Source organism: Cheilinus undulatus, linkage group 9 (genome assembly GCF_018320785.1).
Source record: "Cheilinus undulatus linkage group 9, ASM1832078v1, whole genome shotgun sequence".
Taxonomy (NCBI): domain Eukaryota; kingdom Metazoa; phylum Chordata; class Actinopteri; order Labriformes; family Labridae; genus Cheilinus; species Cheilinus undulatus.
In genome coordinates this window covers 18,273,730-18,297,497 of record NC_054873.1, presented here as the reverse complement: position 1 = coordinate 18,297,497, position 23,768 = coordinate 18,273,730, and the positions used below count along the sequence as shown (strand labels likewise).

The window sequence follows — 23,768 nt, the reverse complement described above, 5'->3', positions numbered from 1 at the left end:
AGACAGACAAACAGGAAGCAACCCACCAGAACCACTATTGTGATGTAAGCAACGGAACCATGTCATACATGCAATCTGTGGATCAACAAAAATCCATAATCACTGTGTTAAATTTACTGCCAATAAATACCTGTGCAGACTTTAAGTGAAATGAAAGTAACAATTAGTGCCCAGAGGCGCCATTGAAATCTGCTTTAAACAGTCTAATCAAGGTTCACACAGAAAATGGTTCTAAAATACTGATATTTTAGCGTATACAGTAACAATCCAACAATGAGTTTGACTTTTTCTATCCTACTTCTCCTTATCTACATTTATCATTCAGCTAACTGCTGAAGGTGGAATGTGACAAGTGTTGGCAACTTGGTTCAAACATTACAGCCTGTTGTAAACTTGTCCATAAAAATACCGTGAGGTTATGTTTGACCCAAAAACTGAGGGCATGATACATGGGCAGTCAGTGAGGTATACACATTAACAAACCAAGGTAAAAGAGGAATAAATATCTGTTTTTGTTGACTACAGAAGAATTATAAGTCATTGACACATTTTGGTTCAGTGTTTGTAACGTTAGTGACAGGGGGCACCCCTATTATGTAGCCTATATTTACAGTGCTTAACAAATTTATTACACCACCACCCAAAGTAAGGTTTATGCCACAGCTGCCCTAAATTAACAGCATTGGTAATTACCAAAATCACTTTTTTATGTTTCTGCAATGGTTAATACACCAATATGTAGACGCTCTTTAACCCAAATGATATTTGAATGCTAAAATATAATTATTGTTATCCATGAATTTTCAAATTTACTGAGTTACAAAAAAAATGAAAAATAGTAAAGCATGTTGTTTCTTAATTAATATGTCAAATTATAGTTATCTACTTGCATTCCTGAACAGAAAAATTTGTTTTAGTGGTTGAATGCTATGCTTGAATAATTTCTGACTTCTCAGAGAAGCCCAGTGAGCCGGCTCAAATTTGGGTATAAAAAGGTGAATTCAGTTTGAAATTCCTTAGTCCTGTTCAAAAATGGTAAACTGTGGAGAGCTCACTGAAAATGAAAGAGTCCGCATTAAAGCACTTCATGATGCTGGATGGTCTCTGAGACAAATAGGGAAAGACAAAGTGTTCTCACAGTGTGGTCAAGTATGCTTTGGAGTCAACTGCCGAGACTGTTACTTAAAAAATGCGTGAAGAAAGAGACAGGAAACCAAAGTTAACTGAAGCAGATGTCAGACACCTCAAGATTTTAAGTACTAGAGACAGAAGGAAGACCACTGCTGATCTTCAGGCAGAGATGAATGTTTCTAGATCGAAGTCTGAGAAAGTCTACAGAATGACCATAAGCAGACGACTGACAGAACAAGGCTTAAAGGGAAGAATAGCTGCTAAGACACTATTATTAAAGCCTGCAAACAAGCAGAGCACAAACACTGGACTGTTGATGACTGGAAGACGGTACTATGGACGGACGAGTCCAAGTTTGAACTCTTCGGTCAGCATGGTCGTGTTTATGTCCGCAGAAAAGCTGGAGAACGTTTTAATGCCAGATGCATTGCACCCACAGTGAAACACGGTGGAGATTCCATTATGGTATGGGGTTCCATTTGTGGATACGGCATGGGCAAATGAGTGAAAATCGACGGTATCATGAAAGAGAATGTCTACCACAACATCTTAGTGCACCATGGAATCCCTTCTGGACTGAATCTGATTGTTCATGGGTTCATATACCAACAAGACAATGACCCCAAGCATACTTCAAAGCTGTGCAGAGACTATTTGACCAAGAAAAAGGAATCTGGAGTACTAGCACTGATGGACTGGACGAGTCAAAGACCAGCTTTGAATCCTACTGAACAAATTTGGGATTCAGTGGATTCAAAAATTGATGGCACAAAAGTTTCATCTAAAGGAAGTCTGTGGGAACAGCTAGAAACTATTTGGAACTCAATATCAAAAGAGACTGTGGAAAAGTACATAAAAACAATGCCAGCAAGAATGCAAGCTGTTATCAAGGCCAAAGGAGGCCTTGATAACAGAAAACCTGAAAAATAGTAAAGCACATTATTATTTCTTGATTAATATGTCAAATTATAGTTATTTACTTGCATTCGATGTTGATTCAGTAAGAAGTAGAAATACACAAATAACCTGTTGACAATTTTTTAATAATTATTTTCATGCCCATGTAAACATATTTGGTAACTCACCTCACATTTTCTGGCAATAAAACATCTGAAAATAAAAACTCGCACAAAAATAACTTAATTGTGCATATGGAGTACAAAAGTAAAAAACATGACAGTTCTGTATAAACACTGAAAAAGTAATGTGCATGTAAACGTAATTAATATTTCTGTCCTCTAGGAAATTGTGATAAACCTCACATAGCATGGTTATGGTTAGTCGTTGTTTGGTCGAGTGCAGCCTCCGTCCATACAATGCGAATCACACACACAGCGACCCCCACTGGCCAGGAGGTGAATCAATTCAGAGGATTTGCTGAATCGATATTGAATTGAGGAGGGAAATATTGCGATGCATCGATTAATCGATATTTTTACCCACCCCTATAATATATATATATATATATATATATATATATATATATATATATATATATATATATATATATATATATATATACACACACACACACACACACACACACACACACACACATAAAATAACTGATGATTAAAAACAGAGGAATGGGCGCGCCGGTGGTCGGGTGGTTGGGGCACGTGCCGTGTGCGCAGGCGACCCAGGTTCGAATCCGGCCCGTGGCACTGTTTCCTGCGTGTCTCTCCCCGCTCTCTCCCCTGTTTCCGACTCTATCCACTGTCCTGTCAAATAAAGGGCAAGGGGGCCAAAAATAAATCTTAAAAAAAAAAAAAAAAACAGAGGAATGGTCCAATTACTATAATCAATATTAGTGATATAGAATGTGATCATTAAGGAGTATTAATGAAAGTACCAATATCAATAAAACCTCAATGACCCTTATCTCAAAAGTCACTTATTTACGTGTTTGTATTTTCATCAGTTTATTTTAGATTATCACAAGTACTGTTAGAGCATAATTAGTGCTCATTTTAATTTTACAATTTGAGTTATTTTTGACAGCAAAAATGTTGTGACTAAAGGTCAAGATTAAAATGTAATGAGTTCTTAATGGCTAAAACTATAAAACTAAAACTATAAGAGGTGAAAAGGACTAAAATGTGACTAACACTAAAAAAATTTAGTCCAAAGTCAAAAACTAAGACTAAATCTAAAAATGGCTGCCAAAGTAACTCTGCAGTACAACAGCCAGGTAAATGCAAGTTTTCTCCTCCAAGTTTGATGTGTACCAGAACAGCAAGAGTCTCTCTCCAAGTATCTCTGCTTTGACACAGGATACGTGCTGGAATGGATCGTCTGAGTTTGCCTCGAGTCTACTCCTGCAGTGAGTTACATCTACCTTATTACAGATAAAAACTGCTTAAAAGCAACCCTGCATGACCAGACAAGTTCATCTTGTTAGATAGATATTTGTATCTCTCATATGCATATTGAACTTAAAAACTCACTAGATATCTGCATTTTGAGTAATTTGGGTTTATAAACTCACCAGGAGGCCCCCATGTTTTGGTCCACACTGGCACGGTGACATTACAGTGCCGTAGCGCTCCTCACCGTTCCTATGCAGTAACCGCTGTTTCAGACTGGCAGCCAGTGTTAGGGCTGAGACGCTGCGCGTCTCTGGCACAGAGAATTTTAATATTTGAGGTCTCTTTCACTTTTTCGTTGCACCACGAGCGGTTATCGGTAAAACAAGACAGGAAACATAAAATACAGAGTCATATTCACCTTGTAGCAAATATGTACATCCACATCGGTAGAATATGTTTGAAATCTGTTTCTTGATGAACCAGATGAAGGCCGCAAGCTAAAATGTGTCTATTGTAAGTTGTTCCCCAAACGTCTACTATTTCTGTTTCCACGCAGTTCAAAATGTTGCAGGTTAAGATAAACACAGTACAAAAACACTTCCAGTTTGCACTTTTCAAAGTCAAAGCCCGCTTTAGCGTTTTTTTGGAGAAATTCCCTTCATTTTTACATAATGCTTTTATTTTGAAAGGCTACCAGCACGCTTCCACTATACACTGAATCCAGTCACTTGTAGGGAGGTTTAGTTGAGGTAAAACTTAGGAGGAATGACAAAGCTTTGACAGCAGGGAGACAAAGCCAACACGCAGCCAACTCATGCCTGGTATGGAGGCTGTTATGGCAGCAACAGCTGCAAGCAGCAAAGTATACTGCTACTCTCAAAAATTGGTTACTACATAGCAACGGTGAGGAGCGCTATGGCTAAGTGGCGTCACACTACCAGCATGGAAGAAAACATGGCGACCTCCTGGTGAGTTTAAGCTCAAATTTACTCGAAATGCAGATATCTAGGATTTTTAGTGAGTTTTTTTAGTTCAATATTCATATGAAAGACACAAATATCTATTCAAGATGAACTTGTCTGATCATGCAGGGTTCCTTTTAAAGGTGTCTTTTAATTAATAACCCCCTTGTTTTAAGTCCAAGATGATTCAAAGATGTGGGCTCTGTGACTTGTGGCCAAGGAGGCAACTGTAAACACTTTATTCCATACACTCACCACTATCTGGAAAAAAGCTCAGTTAATCCAATGATAAATATGGCATTTTTGACAAGTTCCTCACAATTCAAGTCCCTACTCATCATATTGTTTAATGGCTTTTACTGTGAACAGCTACATTTGGAAAGTATGTTTTCAAAATCAGCTTAACACAATAACAAGACAGAAACAGATCTTAGAACCACAAATTCAGCTACAAACCACAAAAACTAAGAACTGAACTCTGAGCCTTTAAAAGGCTTTTTCTGTGATCTTGTGAGCATTTAAAAGTTCAAGAGGGTCATGCAGCTTGAGCATATAGAGCATAATGCTGTGATACACTGCTGGGGCAAAGAGCAAAAAAAAAATCAGGATATGAATTTTGGGGCATATTAGCCAGCTCTAACTGGGGACATATTCAAAACACCACCGTGGGCCCCAGGGTCCCACTACCTTGAAAATCTGCCAATCTTACTGCTTCACCTTTCTATTTTCATTATTACTCCAAAAAGGGCCTGAATATTTAATGACATGTTAGGATAGTTTCAGAAGATTGGAATAAAAATAACTTCCTGACAAGCTTGAAGTTTAAACTTAGAAAACAATCAAAGACAACAGCGGGACGATTTACAGACCCCTTGCTAGAGAGCCATTCACCAAGATTCACTCAGACTCGAGGCCCACATTGAAAAAATAAAAAGCAAATGACGGCCAAGGAGGAAAGTCACTTGAGGCCTGAAGGCACTTAACAGGAGAAATGTGTGTAATATGATTTCCATACCAAGTGTTACGACCCTAATCAGTATATTGTGGTTCTGATGAGAAGTTATTAAAATATTCTCCCACTGGAATTAATGCCAATTCAGCTCAATATGGCTTGATTTCATTGTTGTATCTCCCCTGATGAAGACAGACGTGTTCAATCAGCCTCTGAATAGGCCGCATGTTAACAGACGGCCAGCATCTGATGACAAGGCCCGCCCCATTAGCTCCATAATCACACCAAGAGTCCCTGGCGGTTATGGATGACGTTGCTAAAGTAAAGCTTCTGTGGAGGAACAGTGAAACATCCAACTGGATAGACTCTGCTGATGTCTTAGTCAGTGTCAGACTGAGCATGAATTTAAATCTTCAGGTGGAGCTCACCAGAACAGGCAGAGCCATTGCCGCTTCTCAAATAAAGAGACAAACAGCCCACTGAAAGCAGTAATTACACTTGATTACTTTGACAACTTCTGCTTATTTCCCTGGTTTAATGAGTCATCCATTACCTAAACCTGAGATAGGCAGAATAACTAATACAGATACCCTTTTTAAACAAGGCATCTTTTTAAGTTTCCCTACTGTGTTAGGAATAACACCTTAAGTAATCAAATCATAGACAACAGACTCTAGCGCTGTGTTCACACTGCCTCCCTCAATGCTTAATTTACATTTTTTTACTCAATGCTGACTTTCATGCAGGTCTGTTCACTCTGCTTTCTAAAATGTAGCCTGAATCAGATTCCTGTAGGAATTTCATGGAACCATGTGTGAAAGTGACTCAGATCTGATCAGCAAAAATTCCATGTAATATGAGCTGTTCAAACTGTCAAAAAAAATCTAATCTATGTCACACCAAATTTAAACTGGAATCATATCACTTTAGCCCGCAGTGTAAATACAGCACAAATTGCAAGGGTGCTAGCCTCTTATTCATTATTGATTAATCTGAGAAAATTTTATGGATAAATAGCTCAGTGCATCAAGTGCTTGAAAACGTGAACAGTGTAACATCTTTAGTTTGCTTCCTGTTAAGTAAATTAAAAACCGGAACTCCTCCGTTACAAAAAATGATGCAGGAAAGCATCAAACTTTTACAGTTAAGAGGTTAGGAACAGCAAACAGTACCATGTAATTAATCATCATTGAAAGGGGTTGAAGGACTACTAAGTAGTTTAAACAAGCATGAACCGTAAAATTAGATTTCAGTCCCTTTTTAAACATAATTTTATGTCCAAACTATGACATGTGGACACAGGGGTTTGCTTGCTAAAGTGCTGTAAGCACTATGAACATTTGCATACCAGGACTTTTTGAGTGCAACATGTAAACAAATGTACTAGGGGTGGACAAATTATAGGCCTGGCCAATTACTGATGTGGATATTTGGCAATCACTCAATCATTAGTTTCAGCATTTCATTTTACCAATCATCAGTCAAAATCAGTTAATTCAAATGTGTGGTACTTTGGCCCCTTTAGCAAAGTGTGTCCTCCCCTCTGGTTTAGTTTTCACTTTCCCTTGTCTCACCTAATGTTCTACCCACAACATAATCTGATTGGCTTGATGTCATAACTTCCAGCTTATCAAAACTGAGGCCTCGGTGATACTGTCACCACTTCCCGTGGTGGCATCACTTCCTGTTCCTGCTGTTACAGTTGCTCTGTGCCGTTTCTCGTGTTCACATATTGCTTAATTGTGTATTTTCCACATTTTTTAACATGCAAGGCTACTTTGCCACATTAAGTAAATTTTGTTTTTTTATAGAGCTGAACAATTTGGGAAAATAATCTAATTGCAATTTTCCCCCAATATTGCAATTGCAATTTTATATGCAATTCTTTGTTAAGTTCCTCATCATATGTATTTTCCAACAAACACAAGCAATAAATAATTCTATATTATAACAACACAATATTAGATTAAACAAGGGCTGATTCCTTTTTAAGTACATCTAATGGTGATGATTTTAATTGCAAATTGGATATTAATGGTATTGAAGGGACTGATCATTTTATGTCATTCTAGTGTTTAATAAGAAAAACATACCAAAATGAGGATAGTAGGATTTCTTGCAGACTATTCTACAAAAAAAAACCATCACTTGTCTGATTAAATGATATGTAATGTCTAACATCTCTGCTACAGAGAAAAGTTTTATACTGGTATTTTGACGCAAATTTCAGGTTAAAGAAATACTGCACCTCCTGCAATTTGTAAATTGCAACAGGCCATATTGCGATTTATTCTGATTTTCGATTAATTGCACAGCCCTTGTCACAATACGTATCGTTTCCAAATATCAGTTATGTGACATGTATTACAAATTATCTGTACTAATATCAGCCCTGAAAAAAATAATAGCGGGCGAGACTTAAAATGCCCACAATACCCACTGAGAATCTTGACATTCAAATGGAAAAGCAAACACTTACATTGCAGACTGTACAAGTATTTCTAAGACAGCTCACAACTGCTAACAGAAGCTTTCTGCTTCAGAAAGGCATCATTCAAAAGAGAGGCTCTCTTATTGTTACATCCGCTCAATCCAGTCCATTACTGTGACTCTTGACTTGTCCACTCCAGAAGAGCTTTTTCAACCAAACAGCTGATTGCACTTGATGTGGACTGCAGTCACATGTATGCTGAACTGAACGGTGCATAAGCCTTAAAGCATTATGCAAATGGATATTCACTGTCAGAGTAATGAAGTCAGACATACCATAGCTTATATTGCATCTCTAAAACAACTCTAGGGTAAACCTTGTTGGCAACCCAGACACACAGTCCTCACTTTAACATGGACACTGTGTGTGCATGTGTCTTATGTAACTCTGTCCTACAATATCTTTTGTTTGCAAAGCTTGCAGAGGAATTCGCTCAACCTTCGATCACACCACCACTCATGCAGGACGTGATTATGAGTGTTCCAAGGTTCCACATATAGCTCCAGGATAGAGTCTTGTAATTAATATCATGCCAAGCATGCCGCAGGAGCAGAGAAACAGGTGACAGTCCAGATCAGAGCCCTCCGTCTCTCTTGGGTTTCAACATCTGGCTGTATGGCACTCACCCTCGACCGCCTTCGTTGTCTCCCTCACAGCGAGGTGAGAGAATCAAACAGCTGGCCCGAGCAGCCCTCCAGACCCTGTGCCAAGATACTACACTTTGCACAGATCAACAGCTCACCGGCCACAACAAAAGGGATCACGGTGACGCTGAGCTTATTGACAAAGCACTATGGCTGTGTTGGCTGCCAATGGATCACACTTAAGCCCTGATAGTCACTCTTACTGTCAACAAATGAGAGGGGAAAAAAATCAATCAAATACAGCTGGGAACAGATCATCACCACCTCACTGTCTCTAAGGATCACAGATGAGATGTGTTTAAACAAAACCACTCTGTGTAAAATCTTTTTAAAAAATTAAACAATGCTCATGAATATCAGGCGCTTCAATGAGTTTAGGCTTATGATGAAATTTAGGGCTGCAATTAATTATTTTAATCAAAACTTAATCAAGCACATGTCTTCTGGGTTCTGGCTTTGGATTGCAAAATGTTACAGAACAGAGAAAAGCACCCATGCAATTTCCTACAGCCCAAGGTTACATCTTAAAAGGGCCTTTACTCTCATACTTTTCTGAAACATAGTATAAAAATGAAAGCTTGTTCTTATGTTTAGTGTCTTTTACCTCGAATTTACTTTTATTTTTTCAGTTTCTGATTGATGTTTTCCCATGATATTCAATTTTTTACAATTCAGTAAAGAAAAATTAAGGTTACCAACTAGGGATGCACAGTATTTATCAGTACCAATAAATTATCAGCAAATGTTTCATATAGCCTAATTTTATTATTCCAATATTAAAATATTAACCACGTTCTTTTACTTGATGAGACTACTCATATGGAAACAGCAGGTGGCGTCATGGTACATGACGGGGTATTAAGCCCAAAAGAAAATGAAGGAAATGAAGCCTCTAAAAAGCACAGGTTTAACAAGCTTTACTAGTCTTTACTAGTCCTAGTGTTGTATTCTTTACAGTTTCAGATGAGGAGAACACGACTGTGTTTCTAAAACATGCTCCGCAAAGATCCTAAAGGGAGGAAAAACTCAAGTTTTAACGAGACTGATCTTATGAGTCACACGAGTTGCCATCCCAACAACGGACTATTAACGGACTATGAAGTGGCAGTAGCCACTAGCATTAGGATCACGCCGATGCAGAGTGCCACTTCAGCAGGTATTTGAAAACTGCGGAAAGTTTGTCAGAGACAGCCAAAAGGCAATTCTATTAATGACTAAATCAGTTTTCTGATCTGCCACTATTTTTGTAGACACGGCTGGCCTGCTCTGTTTTACATCAGTCTTACCATGAACGACAGCAGTTTTCCAATGAACGCAGCGCTTATTATCTTACCTCCATTTGTACAATCTTCAATCAATGCATAGTTTGAATTTTTAAGAAAGACATCTGCGTTCTTTAACTTCTAACAACACTCCCCCAAACCTCTCATACCAAAGTATGTGGGTTCTTATTTTATGATGTACTTTATTTGGTGTAGAAATGATCTAGTTAAAGGTAAACAAAAAGAATAAACAGTTGTAAAGTCAGAAATTTTATTTGTCCTTGATGTACACACAAATGATGTCAGTTAGTGATGGGTTATAGATATATGTTATTCCCTCTTCCCCAAAGATTTGCATTATCACAGGATATAAACTACTTTTAAAAAAAAAATCAACATTTGAAAAAAAAAGATCGTTCTTATCGGTTACTGGCCATCAGGAGTAGGAAATCATTGGTTATCAGTAATGCCCCCCCGATCGTGCATCACTATTACCGACTGAAAAGTAACCCTCTGAAGTGGCTTTGCATTTAGTCATGCTTACCACATCTATCCAATTTTCATGACAAAACTACAGAAAGAAATACCCTTAGAAGAATGAGATTTCCTTTGACAATTTTCTTTGGGTGCTAGACCATGAAATCACACGACCAGAGTCATTTAGCTGGAAAATAAAGATAGCGCTGCTGAAAGTGCAACACTTAAAATTTAATCAGTCTTAAAAATGCAGGCGGTTGTGCTGGAAATGTTTTTGTCGGACAGGATTAGCTGTTCTGTCGAGGCACGGATATAATATGCACTTCTGTGCTTGGTGAATGTCTTCCCCCTCCCTTGTTTACATGTCCTGTCACAAGGTTTCCATTAATGGCTCAATAATGTAGCAAACCACGTGTTTTCTACCGTTAAGTAAGCTCCCTACACTCAACATGGACGGGGGCACCGCTGCCTGTGAATGGCTGCTGTGGCTAACCGTGTTAGCTGCTAGCAGAGAACGAAAGGGAGGGTCGGGGAGTCCAGCCAAGCCGAGCTGATAGCCCGTGTGCAGCTTACAAACACGGTTCACTTGGGCTGCGAATAAAACTGGCAACAGACAGATGTTAGGTTGTCGACAAAATACACTACTGGCAAATAAACTTCCAGTTTACACTGCAACTCTTTGCTCAGTCTTATCGCCTTTAACCATTGTTAATTGACTGTTAAAACCAACCGTCTTAAGTCAACTTGCTCTTCTAGTATGACCAACTACAGCCTCAGGCAAGAAAATGGCGTTCAGTTAAGTAAATGAAAGTGACACGCTTACACGCTGCCTCAAAAAGCTAACCTATGTTGTTTTTCTGTACTGATAGCGAAACGTGTGATCTCTCCGGAAGCACATGTCATTTGACTAATGCAGCGCGCCTTGTATCCGATACCTTCGCTAGCAAATACACTTTAGTCACTTCGAGTTAAATCTGTCAGCAAACAGGGTATGCTTCAGCGCATTGAGGGTGTTCTGTGTCTTCAGACTTCTCGTTTTAAAATGCATTGTTGTCCAAGTTAGACAAACTACTCAAACTCCAGGTGAGCGTACCGCCACAGCTCGTCATGATTAGCAATGTTAGCATCCCAGTTGCCAGTTGAGCTAACGTAAGCTAACTCCCAACTCGCGGAACTGTGTTGTTTTTCTCCTTGAAATCTAACAAATGCTCGCGGCTTAGGCGAAGGAAGGCGGAAACCCAAAACCTAACGTTAGTTTTGGTTACTTACATTGTGTCGCCCGTTGTCAATAACCGACTTTCGGTGAGTGGGTGGAAATCCAGGTTGTACGTCGAAGTCATGCTCCAAACAACGTCGAGCTATCTAACAATGAGCAGCAACGTCCGTTTCTCTCGCAAGAGGCTGAACTCCGGCGAGACGGCGACAACAAGACGGAACAGAACAGGTGCAGGGAGGGGGCGTCTTCTTCAAAACTGCATGAGAGTGAGAGAGGGCACCGATATCCGCCTTTTTCCTTCCTCCTAATTTCTCTCGCTCGTCCCCCGACTGAAATAAAAAGAGGCGAGCCGCTGTCACACGGAGCTGCAGCAAACCAGAGGCGTGGCTTCCTCAACAAAAGTCTAAAGCAATGCTGCTCCTAAACTGATGTAAAATTACTCCAACATCTCCGGCATATGCTGTTTTGTAGAGAATTTAGAGTGTTTAATCCGTCTAAATATGTTTATAATGGGCAATCTTAAAAAATAGAACAAACAGATGCCATTTGGCTTTATTGTGGGAAGGGGGGCGGCTGGAGTCTAATGATACTGATTAGAGCCATTAAAAGTGTTTATATATAGTTGTCTGTCATAATCATCAAGATTAATCATGCTGCTCCTGTTTCCACCATGAGTCTAAATTAAGCACCTGCCTTTTTAAAATTTGGTTAGACAAATAAAGAAGACTATTTACGGCTTGTTTCTTGTACCTATTTAGATAGGTCTGTAAATCTTTTCCAATCCAATGTGAGATGATTAAATTGCAGTTATTCTTGCTGTGTTGCTTTTTCCCCAGGGTCGTAGGCCATGTTCCCCTTTGTGCTGGGCTGTTGTTCCCCTGGGAGAGGGGGGAGCCTATCTTCTTTTGTTGTGCCGGACTCGCAGGGCAAGGCCTCTACTCTTGGAGGGGGGGGTTGAAGGTAGGGGGAAAGCTGTTGTCAAGTGCTGTTTGCCATAGCAGAGAGACAAGGGAGGGGAGGAGGGATAGCCTAATTATCAGACCAATTCATTATTACCCCAGCAGCTGCAGAATCCAAAAATATTATTCATAGCGAGTGTTAAGAAACATCCTATTCATGAAATCCAACATAATCCTTGTATCCATGGCAATTTTAACTTGGCTTCAGAGCAGCGTGTGCTCTATTAAACAGTGCCTAAAAGAGGCTTGTATGCATAATGTCATATGCGACCTATTTTGCCATACATGCAGACAAACCCACTTTGCAACATGCATTAGCATTAGGCTTGAGGGGCTGCTATAAAAAGCTAGTCTAAACCTCTCTGGAGAATCCGGTTTCATTAAGATGGAGGAAAAACACAATAATGTCATCCCATCCGTGGCATCCACATATTTCCTTTGACTCAATTAGATCTCAGGGGATTTTGCTGAATAGATCTGATGAAAAAGAAGCAGGATATCTTGTAAAAGAAGCTTCTCTCTCCTTGTGGGTATGTAGAACACAAAAAACACAGTTTTAGTTTATTTTAACCATTTGGCATCACATTGTCTTTGCATTTCTACAAGATTTTTATTAAAGTGAGTTCCAGAGGCTGATGTCTAGTTGCTGGCACCTTCTAATACTAGCCTCCTATTCTTAATCTGAGATTATCACTACTGTAATCCTATCATAATCCTCCCCATGTACCATGCTTTTGTTGTTTACATCAAATGTTTTCCCCCTTAATGTAGTGGAACTCAAATCATACTCGCCCATCCTCTTCAGCTGGCATTTAAATTTGCACCCTTTTCGTGACAAATGGTGCTGCCTAAAAATAGGCCAGCTTCAAATCCAAATGGGCCACATCCTTTCCTCTTGAACATGTCGCTTTAAACTTGGAGGCACACTTTTTGTCAGTGCAGCCTTTTGTGAAATCATTTGCAGAATGGCGACCAACTAAAGAGCTCTCAAAATGGAGAGAACTTCTTCTGTGTGGAGATGTACTGAGCACACATGATAACACCGCCAGATGAGGATGCAGTTCCTTTAAATCTATGCACTTTCTGTTTTAGATGTTAACACTCCATCTTATTCTTTCAAAGACTGAAGATATCTTTTTTTCTGTTTATTCTGAGGGTATTCAGTAATACTGGGACTACTTTCAGGAGATGTCTCATCACACCAGTTTGTGTTTATCAGTTATCTCTAGCATTCAAACACCTGCATTACTGACACTTCATCTTTTTCATCTTTTTTAGTTCATGCAAGAATATGGGTCCACATTGAACTTTGAAGAAGAAGGAGAATTAAATGACACCTGCATCCTATAAGATATTGATTTTTGTGTTTTGATACAATTTAGAACAAATCCACTCCCTCCTGATTGAATCATTTTTGTCAAGTGAAGATGGTATTGATGTAAACATCCATATTCATTAGACCTAAACAGACAGTTTCTGGGCTCCATGAAAGAAAAAAAACTATGGGGACAGTAGAGGAACACCGCCCAGCCCATCCTCACACACTCACAGCATGGGAGAATGCCTCAACTGGAAACAATACATCCTATCACAATATTCAGCCCAGACAAAGAAGCAGTCCAAATACAGGCTGCTCCACAAAAGCTTGCCCAGATTTGAATGAGGGGCCAACCTCAACGTACCTCATAGGCAGGTCCTCATTCCTGACAGAGATCCCGGCCGCAGAGGGGGGACAGCGCATGCTGTTGGCATACAAACTCTGCACCAGAGCCAGCTCAGAAGAATGTTCCAACATCGGTGCTCTGGAAAAATCCACCCGGTGTAATGGACACTTTCTTCTTTTTCCCTCTTTCCTCTATGTGTTTCTCCCTTTCTCTTGTCTCCCGCCCACTCTTTCTCCTCGGTTTAGTGCAGCAGAGCGATGCCCACCCCCTTCGCTGACTGGCGTGGCTGAAATAATCCTCTCTGACAGCTCATCGTGCGCTAATGCATTGTGCTGCCTGCGGCAGCCCAGTTTGCAGGCTGTAAAGCTGTGGCCACAGTAGCCCTCTTGCACTAATTGACACCCGTATTAGGCAAACTTCAGGAAATTGGACATGGATGATTTATTCCCGCTGGCAGATTGGGAAAAATTAGGGGAAACGACGACACAGTTAACACAAGATCTCATCCACAAGTCCTGGTTCAGTGGCATGCTTCCATGCATGTTGGCATATATTTGAGTCAGGGAGGTGCTCCAGATAAAGACAGACGAAAGGTGCACCCCTGGGAGTCTAGATGACTAAAAATCAGCCCATTATAACTATTTTTAACTCTCACCTGTCTACTCATTATTAAGCACCTGGGCATACACTGGGGAAATGTTTCAACCACCTTGATTTAGCCTGTGGGGATGTACATGTCACAGCTCCTCATTGAGCCAGCTGATAATGAACCAGGTGGGGACAGGTTAAGGACTTTTTCTGAAACCTGATGTCATTTTTATCCTGGATAAGACGTGCTAAAGATAATCTTATTGGACACAAGCAAACATCATATTCAGCAGTGTTAAAAAAGGATGGACAACTGTACAGCCTCTGTTGTTGACTATTTCAGACTGCAGTCAGTTTATGCTGAAGTGTCTGCAGTGAGAGAAAGTTATTTCAACATCTAGTGACGCTGTTACTGGCCAACACATAGGCCTACCTTTGTTTTTCTGTGGTATAATGCAAATGTTTTCAAATCAGGCCTTCCTGTAGTTTCACAGAGCAATCTAGGTCAGCACATTATTGTCCACATTAAAATTGAATTACTTGAAACCTTAACATCAATTGGTGGTATGATTTGGAACACAGTGAACAGGCAGAATAGCCTGGTGAGATCAAAGCCACTTCTTCTGAGTTAATTTGCATTGAACAAAGCTCATTTGCCTATTTTCTAGGACATTTAGCTGGGAATATGACAAAGGCAAACCAGCTTTTAAGCTGCTGAACATCACAAAACACATTCTCTCATCTAACACTTGAAGCATATCTTCCTGTTCTTACAAAACCTGATTTAAATCTTTAAATATCTTGTCACAATATTCTTTGCACATAACCCTGGAGACTTTATATCTAGGCCTCATTCTCCCATAGGTGTTGCGTCCTGTTAGAGTGACATGACATTAAGCAGGAAAGTCGTCTGAAACAGGGTCATGTCGGTGTGCGCGGGTATCATAGCTGAGAAGAGCAGCATAAAGGGGCTTGGCTTCCTCTGATCGTTGCGCAAAAAAAAATCCTCCTCATTTCAGCCCTGCTCTCACTTCTGACATGAATATTTTAAACACTGATGTTGAAATCCAGTTCTGTATGGTGTGTTGCTGCTTAGTATGACTGCCGGTGCCATGGGCGTCATGCAGAGCTCAGAGTTAGCAAAGGCCTCGCTTCCTGCCCTGATCTCATGAGGAGTGCAAAAGAAAAAATGATTGGTATGATAATGTGGGGACATGCATTAATACTTTGCAGATGAAGCCTTGTGCAAGAGAGGCTGCTGGCATACAATAATACTTGGAATATATAACACAAAACATGACAGATGCAGTGCAGGCTACTTCCTGTTCACGTCCACACTGAAAGGTGGTGGTGTTTCTTAGTACAAGATGTGGTCGAAATAATATCACTCAAGTGTATCATGCATCAGTCAAATAAATGCACATTATCAGCTCTGCAGGTGGCCTCATAATGAGTGAAAGCAGCCATCAGCTTTCCCTTTTTACCACTAGTGAGCTCCCATGGGACTGATAATGCAAACAAATACTGTCTGTGTTTTTATGGGTTAAAACTGAAACTGTGACAGCTTAGTGCACGCTGGTGTTTACTGGTGTGTATGACGCACAAACACACATCTTAGTTTGTTATAGCTTGGTGATACCATGATGGAATTATCATTAACAGAATAACCATCACTGTTGATGTATCTATCTATTTTACTCAACAATGTCAGCAAAATAGTTTAGTTTTTTTAAGTTAAAAGATGACACATTAGATTCTTTAATATCTCTATAGTCTTAAATGCTATGTTTGTGTCAATGGTCAAAAGTTGGTGGCCTGTGAACTGAAATAATTTAGCCCAGCAAATCAAGGGGATGAGCCACCATTCACTCATTTAACTCACAGAAGTGAATGAAAGAAGACACTGCAGACCTTCTGCTGTAAAATAACAAGCCCAACTAAACATAAACATGATGTTCTTTTAGTAGATATGAGGCATGATTGCTACTTTAGCTTCCACAAAAATCTATATCAATCTGTGTGAAGTGATTTAAAAAGTAATTTAATTCTTAAATGTATAAGACAGGGAGGACCTATGCCCCTACCAGCCCATGTATGCCAGCCACCCCTGAAAGGGGCCATCAAGGAGGCCACTTCATGTTTTTCAAAGGGAGTGTATTTCTTTTACAAATTTTTATTTACCTATTATGTATTCATTATTTTTAGACTACATTAATACTTGATTAATCTTTGATCACATGACACTAGTTTAATATAAATGATTTATGTTGTCTCGGGGTTGATTTTGACCAGTTTTGTGTTTTTATTATTTAGAGCTTATTATGCCTTTACTGATATGGAAGACAGTGGAAAGATTCAGATCAGGAATGGGAGGTTGTGGGAGAGTCATGTGAGAAAGAACCCACAAGCCAGACTTGAACCCAATTACAGGAGTCACAACATAACCACTAAGTCATCTGCACCCTGGATTTATACCTGTTTTTACATGTTTTTTTTTTTTAGAATAATAATTATGTTTGTTCTTTGATCTAAGTACCTGAAAACAACATGAATGGTTCTCTACCACACCCTTTGCAAATACCCTTCACAATTAATGACTGAATAATGGGAGTTTTATAAAAATGTGTCACATTGGTTGTCCTGGTGGGTCAAAAATGATCAAGGCCAGAAGTTATTCACAATCTCTGCTAAATTTGACATTAAAACAAGGTGTTGTTACAAAAAGAAGAGTAAAATAACACAAAAATGATCGATTATATGCCCTGTAAAGATACAAACCAGACTAGGTCAGTTTGACCCCAGTCCAGAATGTGATTATTTGCTGCCATTAATCAATTTATACTGTTTGGTTGTGATCATCTATTATCATCGTAAGCCTCATAGCATGACTGCCTAAGTCATATCTTAATGTTTTCAAAAAAAAAAAAAAAACCACATATTTTGGCAAACACATAGGATTTTTTTATTTATAGTGTAACAGTCAGTTCTACCAGATCTGAGAACATGTTTCCTAAAAAAAAAAAGCCACAACAAGGACTACATACCAAATAAAAGTGACTTAATAGATAATAAATAGATGACTTAGGCATATAGTCATTATGGACTGTTAGAAGCACTCTGACTGGCTGTGGATCATAGACAGTGACACACAATTAATCAGCAGCGTGGGAGAGTAAGGCAGATATCACAATTTGGCTAAAAAATGACTTAGGCAATTATGCCATGAGGCTAACAAAATGCTCCTCTTATCACGACCAGTCAAAATAATTGATATTTATTTATTTATTCAAACCAAAAACACGATGAATAATCTCATGTAAAGAGACATACTGACCATGAATAATGATTTTAAAACTGTGAAACCAGGAGGACAAGGACCACGTGTAGTGCAACAACACAGAAAAACATCTTATTGAAAGATATGAAACACAAAAATTCTAAAAATAAAAAATAAAAACTACCAATAGCTGGAGCACACTTGACTTGCTTAAATGAAATGTAATAACTAATGTAGATGGTACCGCTCATTTCAGGACACTCAGTAAGTCAAATTAACTTAATGGTAGATGTAAGTATGCAGTGACTAGTTTTAAACCGTTGGTGATTTAGCTTTAGGGTAATTTTTTTAAAGATTATTTTGAGATTATTATTTTTTAACTTCTTTTGCATTTAGAGGACAGCTGAAGAGAGACAGGAAGTACAGGGAGATAGAGAGGGGGAAGACATGTATGAAACATACGCTGAGACAAGGAACTGATCCTGCAACCAGTGTGTTGAGGACTGTAGCCTCATATGTGTGCCTGGTCCACCAACTGATGCAAATCAGCACTCTTTAGGGTCTTTTCAGGTACTGTAGATTGTAGTTAGCCTATCACCATTAGCAGAGCGGGGTTGGCTTTCAGGGCATAAACCCAGAATGTTTTCTCATAAGTCCCAATTCTTCCAGATTAGTATAAAAAGTATTTTTCTGAGTGCATTTTCAAAAATATGTATACATCTGGAACCTACATTTTGATTTTATGTTTTTTTAATGGAAAGTTGAAATTTTACACTAAATTTCTACCCTAGCGACCAATGTTATGTAACTTTGAATATAAATGAGACAGTTTCTTCCCTGTTTAGGAAGCAGAAGTGAAATTATTGATCCTAAATGCTTTGTATTATTGACTTTGAGAAAAGTTAGATTTTAAAATGATGTTGGCATTAAGGGATGATTTTTCCCTAATGGAACTGCATCATTTTGCCCAAAAGAGATATACATTTGTTGGAATTTTAAATCTGAAAGTATATTTAAAATTGCTTGCAAAAAAATTCTAGTGAAGCATGGCCCAAGGACCCCTGTTTGACTAAGTTAAGAGTAAGTTTTGACTAAGCTCAGGATATTTAACACTTCTGGCTCCACTGCTGCTTATCACAGAGGAAAAGAGTGGATGGAATAATAAAAACAGATGACTGAAACTGCATACTTAGACAGAAAACATCAAATTTTAGCAAAGTATATTTGTCTAATTTGTAATCATATATTTTTCATTACTCTTACTTTAAGCCACATTCACTCATCCATCCATTCTCTGTACTGCCTATCCCATTCAAAGTCATGAAGAGCTGGAACCAATCCCTGCCAGATAAATATTTACATGAGTCTATAAAGGAACCGCATTGCTTGCACTGCAGCAAGGGAATTCTCTACTTATTAAACATCATGGAAATATTTATGTCTATCATGAGTGACTATTTAGGTTGTGTATTTCATTTTAAGACTGAGTGAAATTTTCTTGCTGAATTGAATTTGCATATTACCAACAATTTAAGCCTTGTCAGTTTTATGTTTTATATCTTGAAATAAAATGTTTATCCAGACTTGTCTGATGAATGTGGCTTAAAATAAGTGCAAGTGGATATTTTGACTAGAAATTAGTTGCCTAGAACTGAGTTTTTGCTGTACATCTGCATATTCTTCATTACAGCCGTGTTATAAATAAATCAGTGGTGTGGGTGCATCTGGATAAGGTGAGAACACTTTTACCTAATAACAGATAAAGATTTAATCCTTTTCTTGGCATACCTACCAGAGCTCTCCCTTTACCAACACGTGACAAGTAAATTTATGATCCAACAGATGCTTCCAACAAGCTTTGACTGTACGAGACCTGACACCAGCATGTGTGATTGAAGAGGGACTGACACAGCGAGAGAGGCCCATGAGTGGAGTTAGCACATTACTCTCAGCTCAGCAGGGGGATACTGCTATCTATGACCGCCTTGACATTTTAATTCATACAAGTCTTATCATTGTCACTGCCATAACCTTTTTGCTGAAAACGTGCAAATAATTCATCAGCACAGCTTCATTACTGCTGTAACAGAGTGTACGTCTCCTCATGCTGTCTGTCTGGGAGGACGTGCCTGAGTGACTGCAGTTCATATGACAAAGAGCTGCACCACATTGAAATGTCAGCTTGTTTTGCATGGGCAGAAGTCATTTGACTTCCCCTTTACTTATGCCGGTCACACATCATTTTTTCCACTTCCTCTTTGATTTCTTGTTATCGTAAGATGCAGATTTCCATCATTGCTATCTATGGGAGTGGACACTCAAACAAGGAGAAGACTGAATAAGTGATAGGGTTTTTTTTTTAAGTTAATAAGTCAGGGTCTAGCTCCTATAAATGATTTACATCTAATGAAGCTGTCAGAGAATATTAGCTTTAAACGTCATTATCACTATGTCTGTTGTCTCTGCAGCTTTATCAACAGTATGAAGCACTGGACGGTCTTTGGATATTGGGCTGTCATGGTACCAGAATTTCAAACTTCACAACAAAATTGAAGAAAGTGAAGGGGGTCTGAATACACTATACATTCACACCACATGGACACAGCAGTGGGAGCATTCTGGGGTTAAGTGTTTTTCCCTGGGACATGTCAACAGGTGACTTCAGGAGCTGGGGATCAAACCTCCAATCCTCTGTTTGAGATATTCATGTCTCCACCACAGATCTACAGGCACCCTGAATGTTATGCACGCAATAATCAAACGATAGCAACACTATTTCAACACCACTGTAAAAAAAAAAAAAAAAAAAAAAAAAAATAGAAGTCCTTGCACAAAACGTTGGTTAAGTGCTTGTTTTAGTTGCAAGCAAACTCTTGAACATGGACTAAGTTGCACATATTTTCTGTTATCAGTGTTTTTGTCCAGTCTAGACACTTTAGGGCAGGGGTCATCAGGTACATTTGCACAAGAGCCAGATTTAGACTTGACAGAGACTCTGGGGGTTGCACTTTCAAGTAAACAAAAATTAACAGATATTTCAGTCTGTATAACTGTATTAGTATTAGTATTTTCTTTCAAAGCACAGCTATTTTTTAGGCATTACCAGTGAAATCTATCCCTATTATCTATAATGCAGCAGGCCACAAGGAGACAGGCCTGTCCACAGTACTGGCTGGGCCCCTGAAAATCCCAGAGAATGGACCCTCCCCAATTTTGATTTAGCACCAGTATTAATTCTTTTTTTGGACACTTTTTAACCCCTTGTCACTACTTCATTTGGCCAGTTCTGCATTATTTTTTGCCACTCAACCCATTATGGATCATTTTTGCCACTTTTAAACCCATTTTTGTATCTTTCCTGCCAAATATTGCCCCTGTGTGCCACTCTTTAACCCCTTTCCATTACTTTGCCAGGCTATTTTTGCACAATTTTTGCCACTTTTAACCCATTTTGATACTTTTAGTCTCTTTTTGCCTATTTAGCCATTTTTTGTCATTCTTTAACCCCTTTTAAACCACTTTTCCTGCTTGTGTTATCCCCTTTGTGCCACTCTTGTATCCATTTAAGCCAGTTTTTAAACAATTTTCACAACTTTTTTCCACCATTTTTGCCACTTTTAACCCATTTTTGATATACTTTTTTGCCCCTTTTTTCTTCTATACTAATGGTTTGCCACATTTTAACCTCTTTTCACCTCTTTTCCTTCCATTTTTTTGTCCCTTCCTGCTGCTCCACAACCCATTTTGACACTTATTGCCCATTTTTGCCACTCTCTAACCCCTTTTCACCACTTTATCTGGACAGTTTTGCAACATTTCTGCCAGTCTTGTCCCATTTAAAAAATATATATTTACTTATAATGGCTGAAAAGTGAATTTCTGTAAAAACAGATCAAATGTTATGTCATTTTAAAGCAATTTAACAGCTGCAGACATTTAAAGAATTAAAAATACTCTTAAAACCACAACATCTTCTTTTTCTGCTTTTCTGAATTTTATGATCTTCTGGGGACCGAACAGGAAGCTTTGGGAGGCCTGATATGGCCCTCAGGCCGCCAGTTGATGACCAATGCTTTAGGGAGTTGGCTGGCTATTTTTGATGCATGCTTTTTTTCCCGATAAACCCGTTTTATGACATAGAAACCACTTTTTTAAACAATTGTTCATAGAATAAATAATGAAGTAACAGTTTAAAACATGTAGTATTGAAAGGTATTGAAATTTCAAACATTTGGACAACTTTTATAGATACTTTCAAATAAATATGATCTAATCTAAACTAAAACCAGTTTTAGCTGTGCAGTCTTGTCTTCACACCTATCATGATGTGAGCTTACTACAACTCTAAAATATTATATGATAAAAAATATATATATTTACCCTAAGTGGGTTAAATAACTTAAATGGGTCTGTACCTCTCAGAGCTGCAGCTCATCCCAAACACTGCTCATCTCCACATCACACCCCCGTCAAAGGATTGATTTTAAAGCTTGTGTTCATAAATCATTAAATAGTTTTGCACCAAAATACACGTCTGAGATGCTGGAGTATAAAACAAGCAGACTTCTGCTGTTAGATGGTACCTCTTTATGACTGTTAATAGAAATAAATAGAGACATATCAAATTTAAATAAACATCCATGCTTTTCTTAGTTCAGTGTCTTCATGGGTAATAAACCCTCTGTTACAGTTGAGTGCTATTCTTCTGCAGGCTTCCCTGCCTGCATTTTACTTCAAAGAATGGAAAAAGGTTGATGAGGCGTGCAGAAACCTGCATCATAAAAATGATAGTCCACTGACTCACTTTACTACCTCACAGTGCATTCTTCACCATGGAAAGTCTTAATAGCCTCTGATGAGCTGTAAATCATGCCTGCAGTCATCCCTCATGAAGAATGGCACATTTTGAGCAGAAATAACTTAAAAGCATACCTTAGAAGGCAAAGATCCGCATGCATCAACTCAGAGACAGCAGTTACATTTCCTACATACATAATGTGGGGAAATATTTTTGTTTCCTGGGCCTGTCACAGTGTCTTCACATTTCCTGTCATGAGCAACACGCCACCATGTTTGTGCATGACTTATGACACCATGTGGTCAAAGAGGGGAATGCAAAAACAACTCTGCTGCAGAAGGAAAGGAGGCATTTCTTTAGAGGAGAGAAATCAGTTTCCCACCTTACAGTTAGTCTTTTAAACAGCAATAACAATGCAGCGACTGCCAGGTACTCTCCCACAACTCTTGATGAAGGGTGAGCGCAGTGACAGCTCAGTTATATAATGTTACAATATCATGGTTGCTGCTAACTTTTAAACCAGGATTTAAGACAAAAACAGAGAGAAATGAATACAGTTTGCTTTCTTTTGAGTCCCAGGTGAATTCAATTTTAAAAAAAAAAAAAAAAAAAAAAAAAAAAATCACACAAGTGTATCCACCTCTTGAGGGAGATGAGGAATTTTAATGTTGATATTACCTTTATGAAGACAGTTTTCACTGGTTTTAGTGAATCTGTTTTAACATTCTCCTTTATCATGTGGTATGGTCCTACGGTGGCCTGAAAGTGCAATACAAGATAACCAAAACATTTCTATAACACACACACACACACACACACACACACAAAAATACATGAGCAAAACACTTTCATAATGAACTGAAATTGATAATTGATTAAAAATGTACATTTTACAAAACAAATTCACCAAAGGTCTGATACAAAATTACAACTTTCTGAAACAAAGTGTTTTAGACTTGTAATTTTGTATCAGACTTTAATTTGTGTCAAGTTTTGTAAAATTGTTTCAGACTCTGTTACTCTGTATCAGATTTTTTT

General features: G+C 38.6%; 1 protein-coding gene across 4 annotated transcripts in view; it reads right to left on the bottom strand.

The window, feature by feature from the left end:
• The window catches only part of LOC121515423 (CUGBP Elav-like family member 2), a 48,480-nt gene extending 25,561 nt beyond the window's left edge, over window positions 1-22,919 (bottom strand). Inside the window, exon 1 of one of the 4 annotated variants that reach the window (XM_041796185.1) lies at window positions 22,865-22,919. In XM_041796185.1, the coding sequence (XP_041652119.1) occupies window positions 22,865-22,890 (26 nt within the window). In that variant the 5' untranslated portion in view covers window positions 22,891-22,919. Of the gene's footprint in view, window positions 1-11,497; window positions 11,797-14,085; window positions 14,260-22,864 lie in introns of those variants that run through there. The other 3 variants (XM_041796183.1, XM_041796182.1, XM_041796184.1) reach the window with 3 other exon arrangements.
• Window positions 22,920-23,768: the final 849 nt, after the last annotated feature.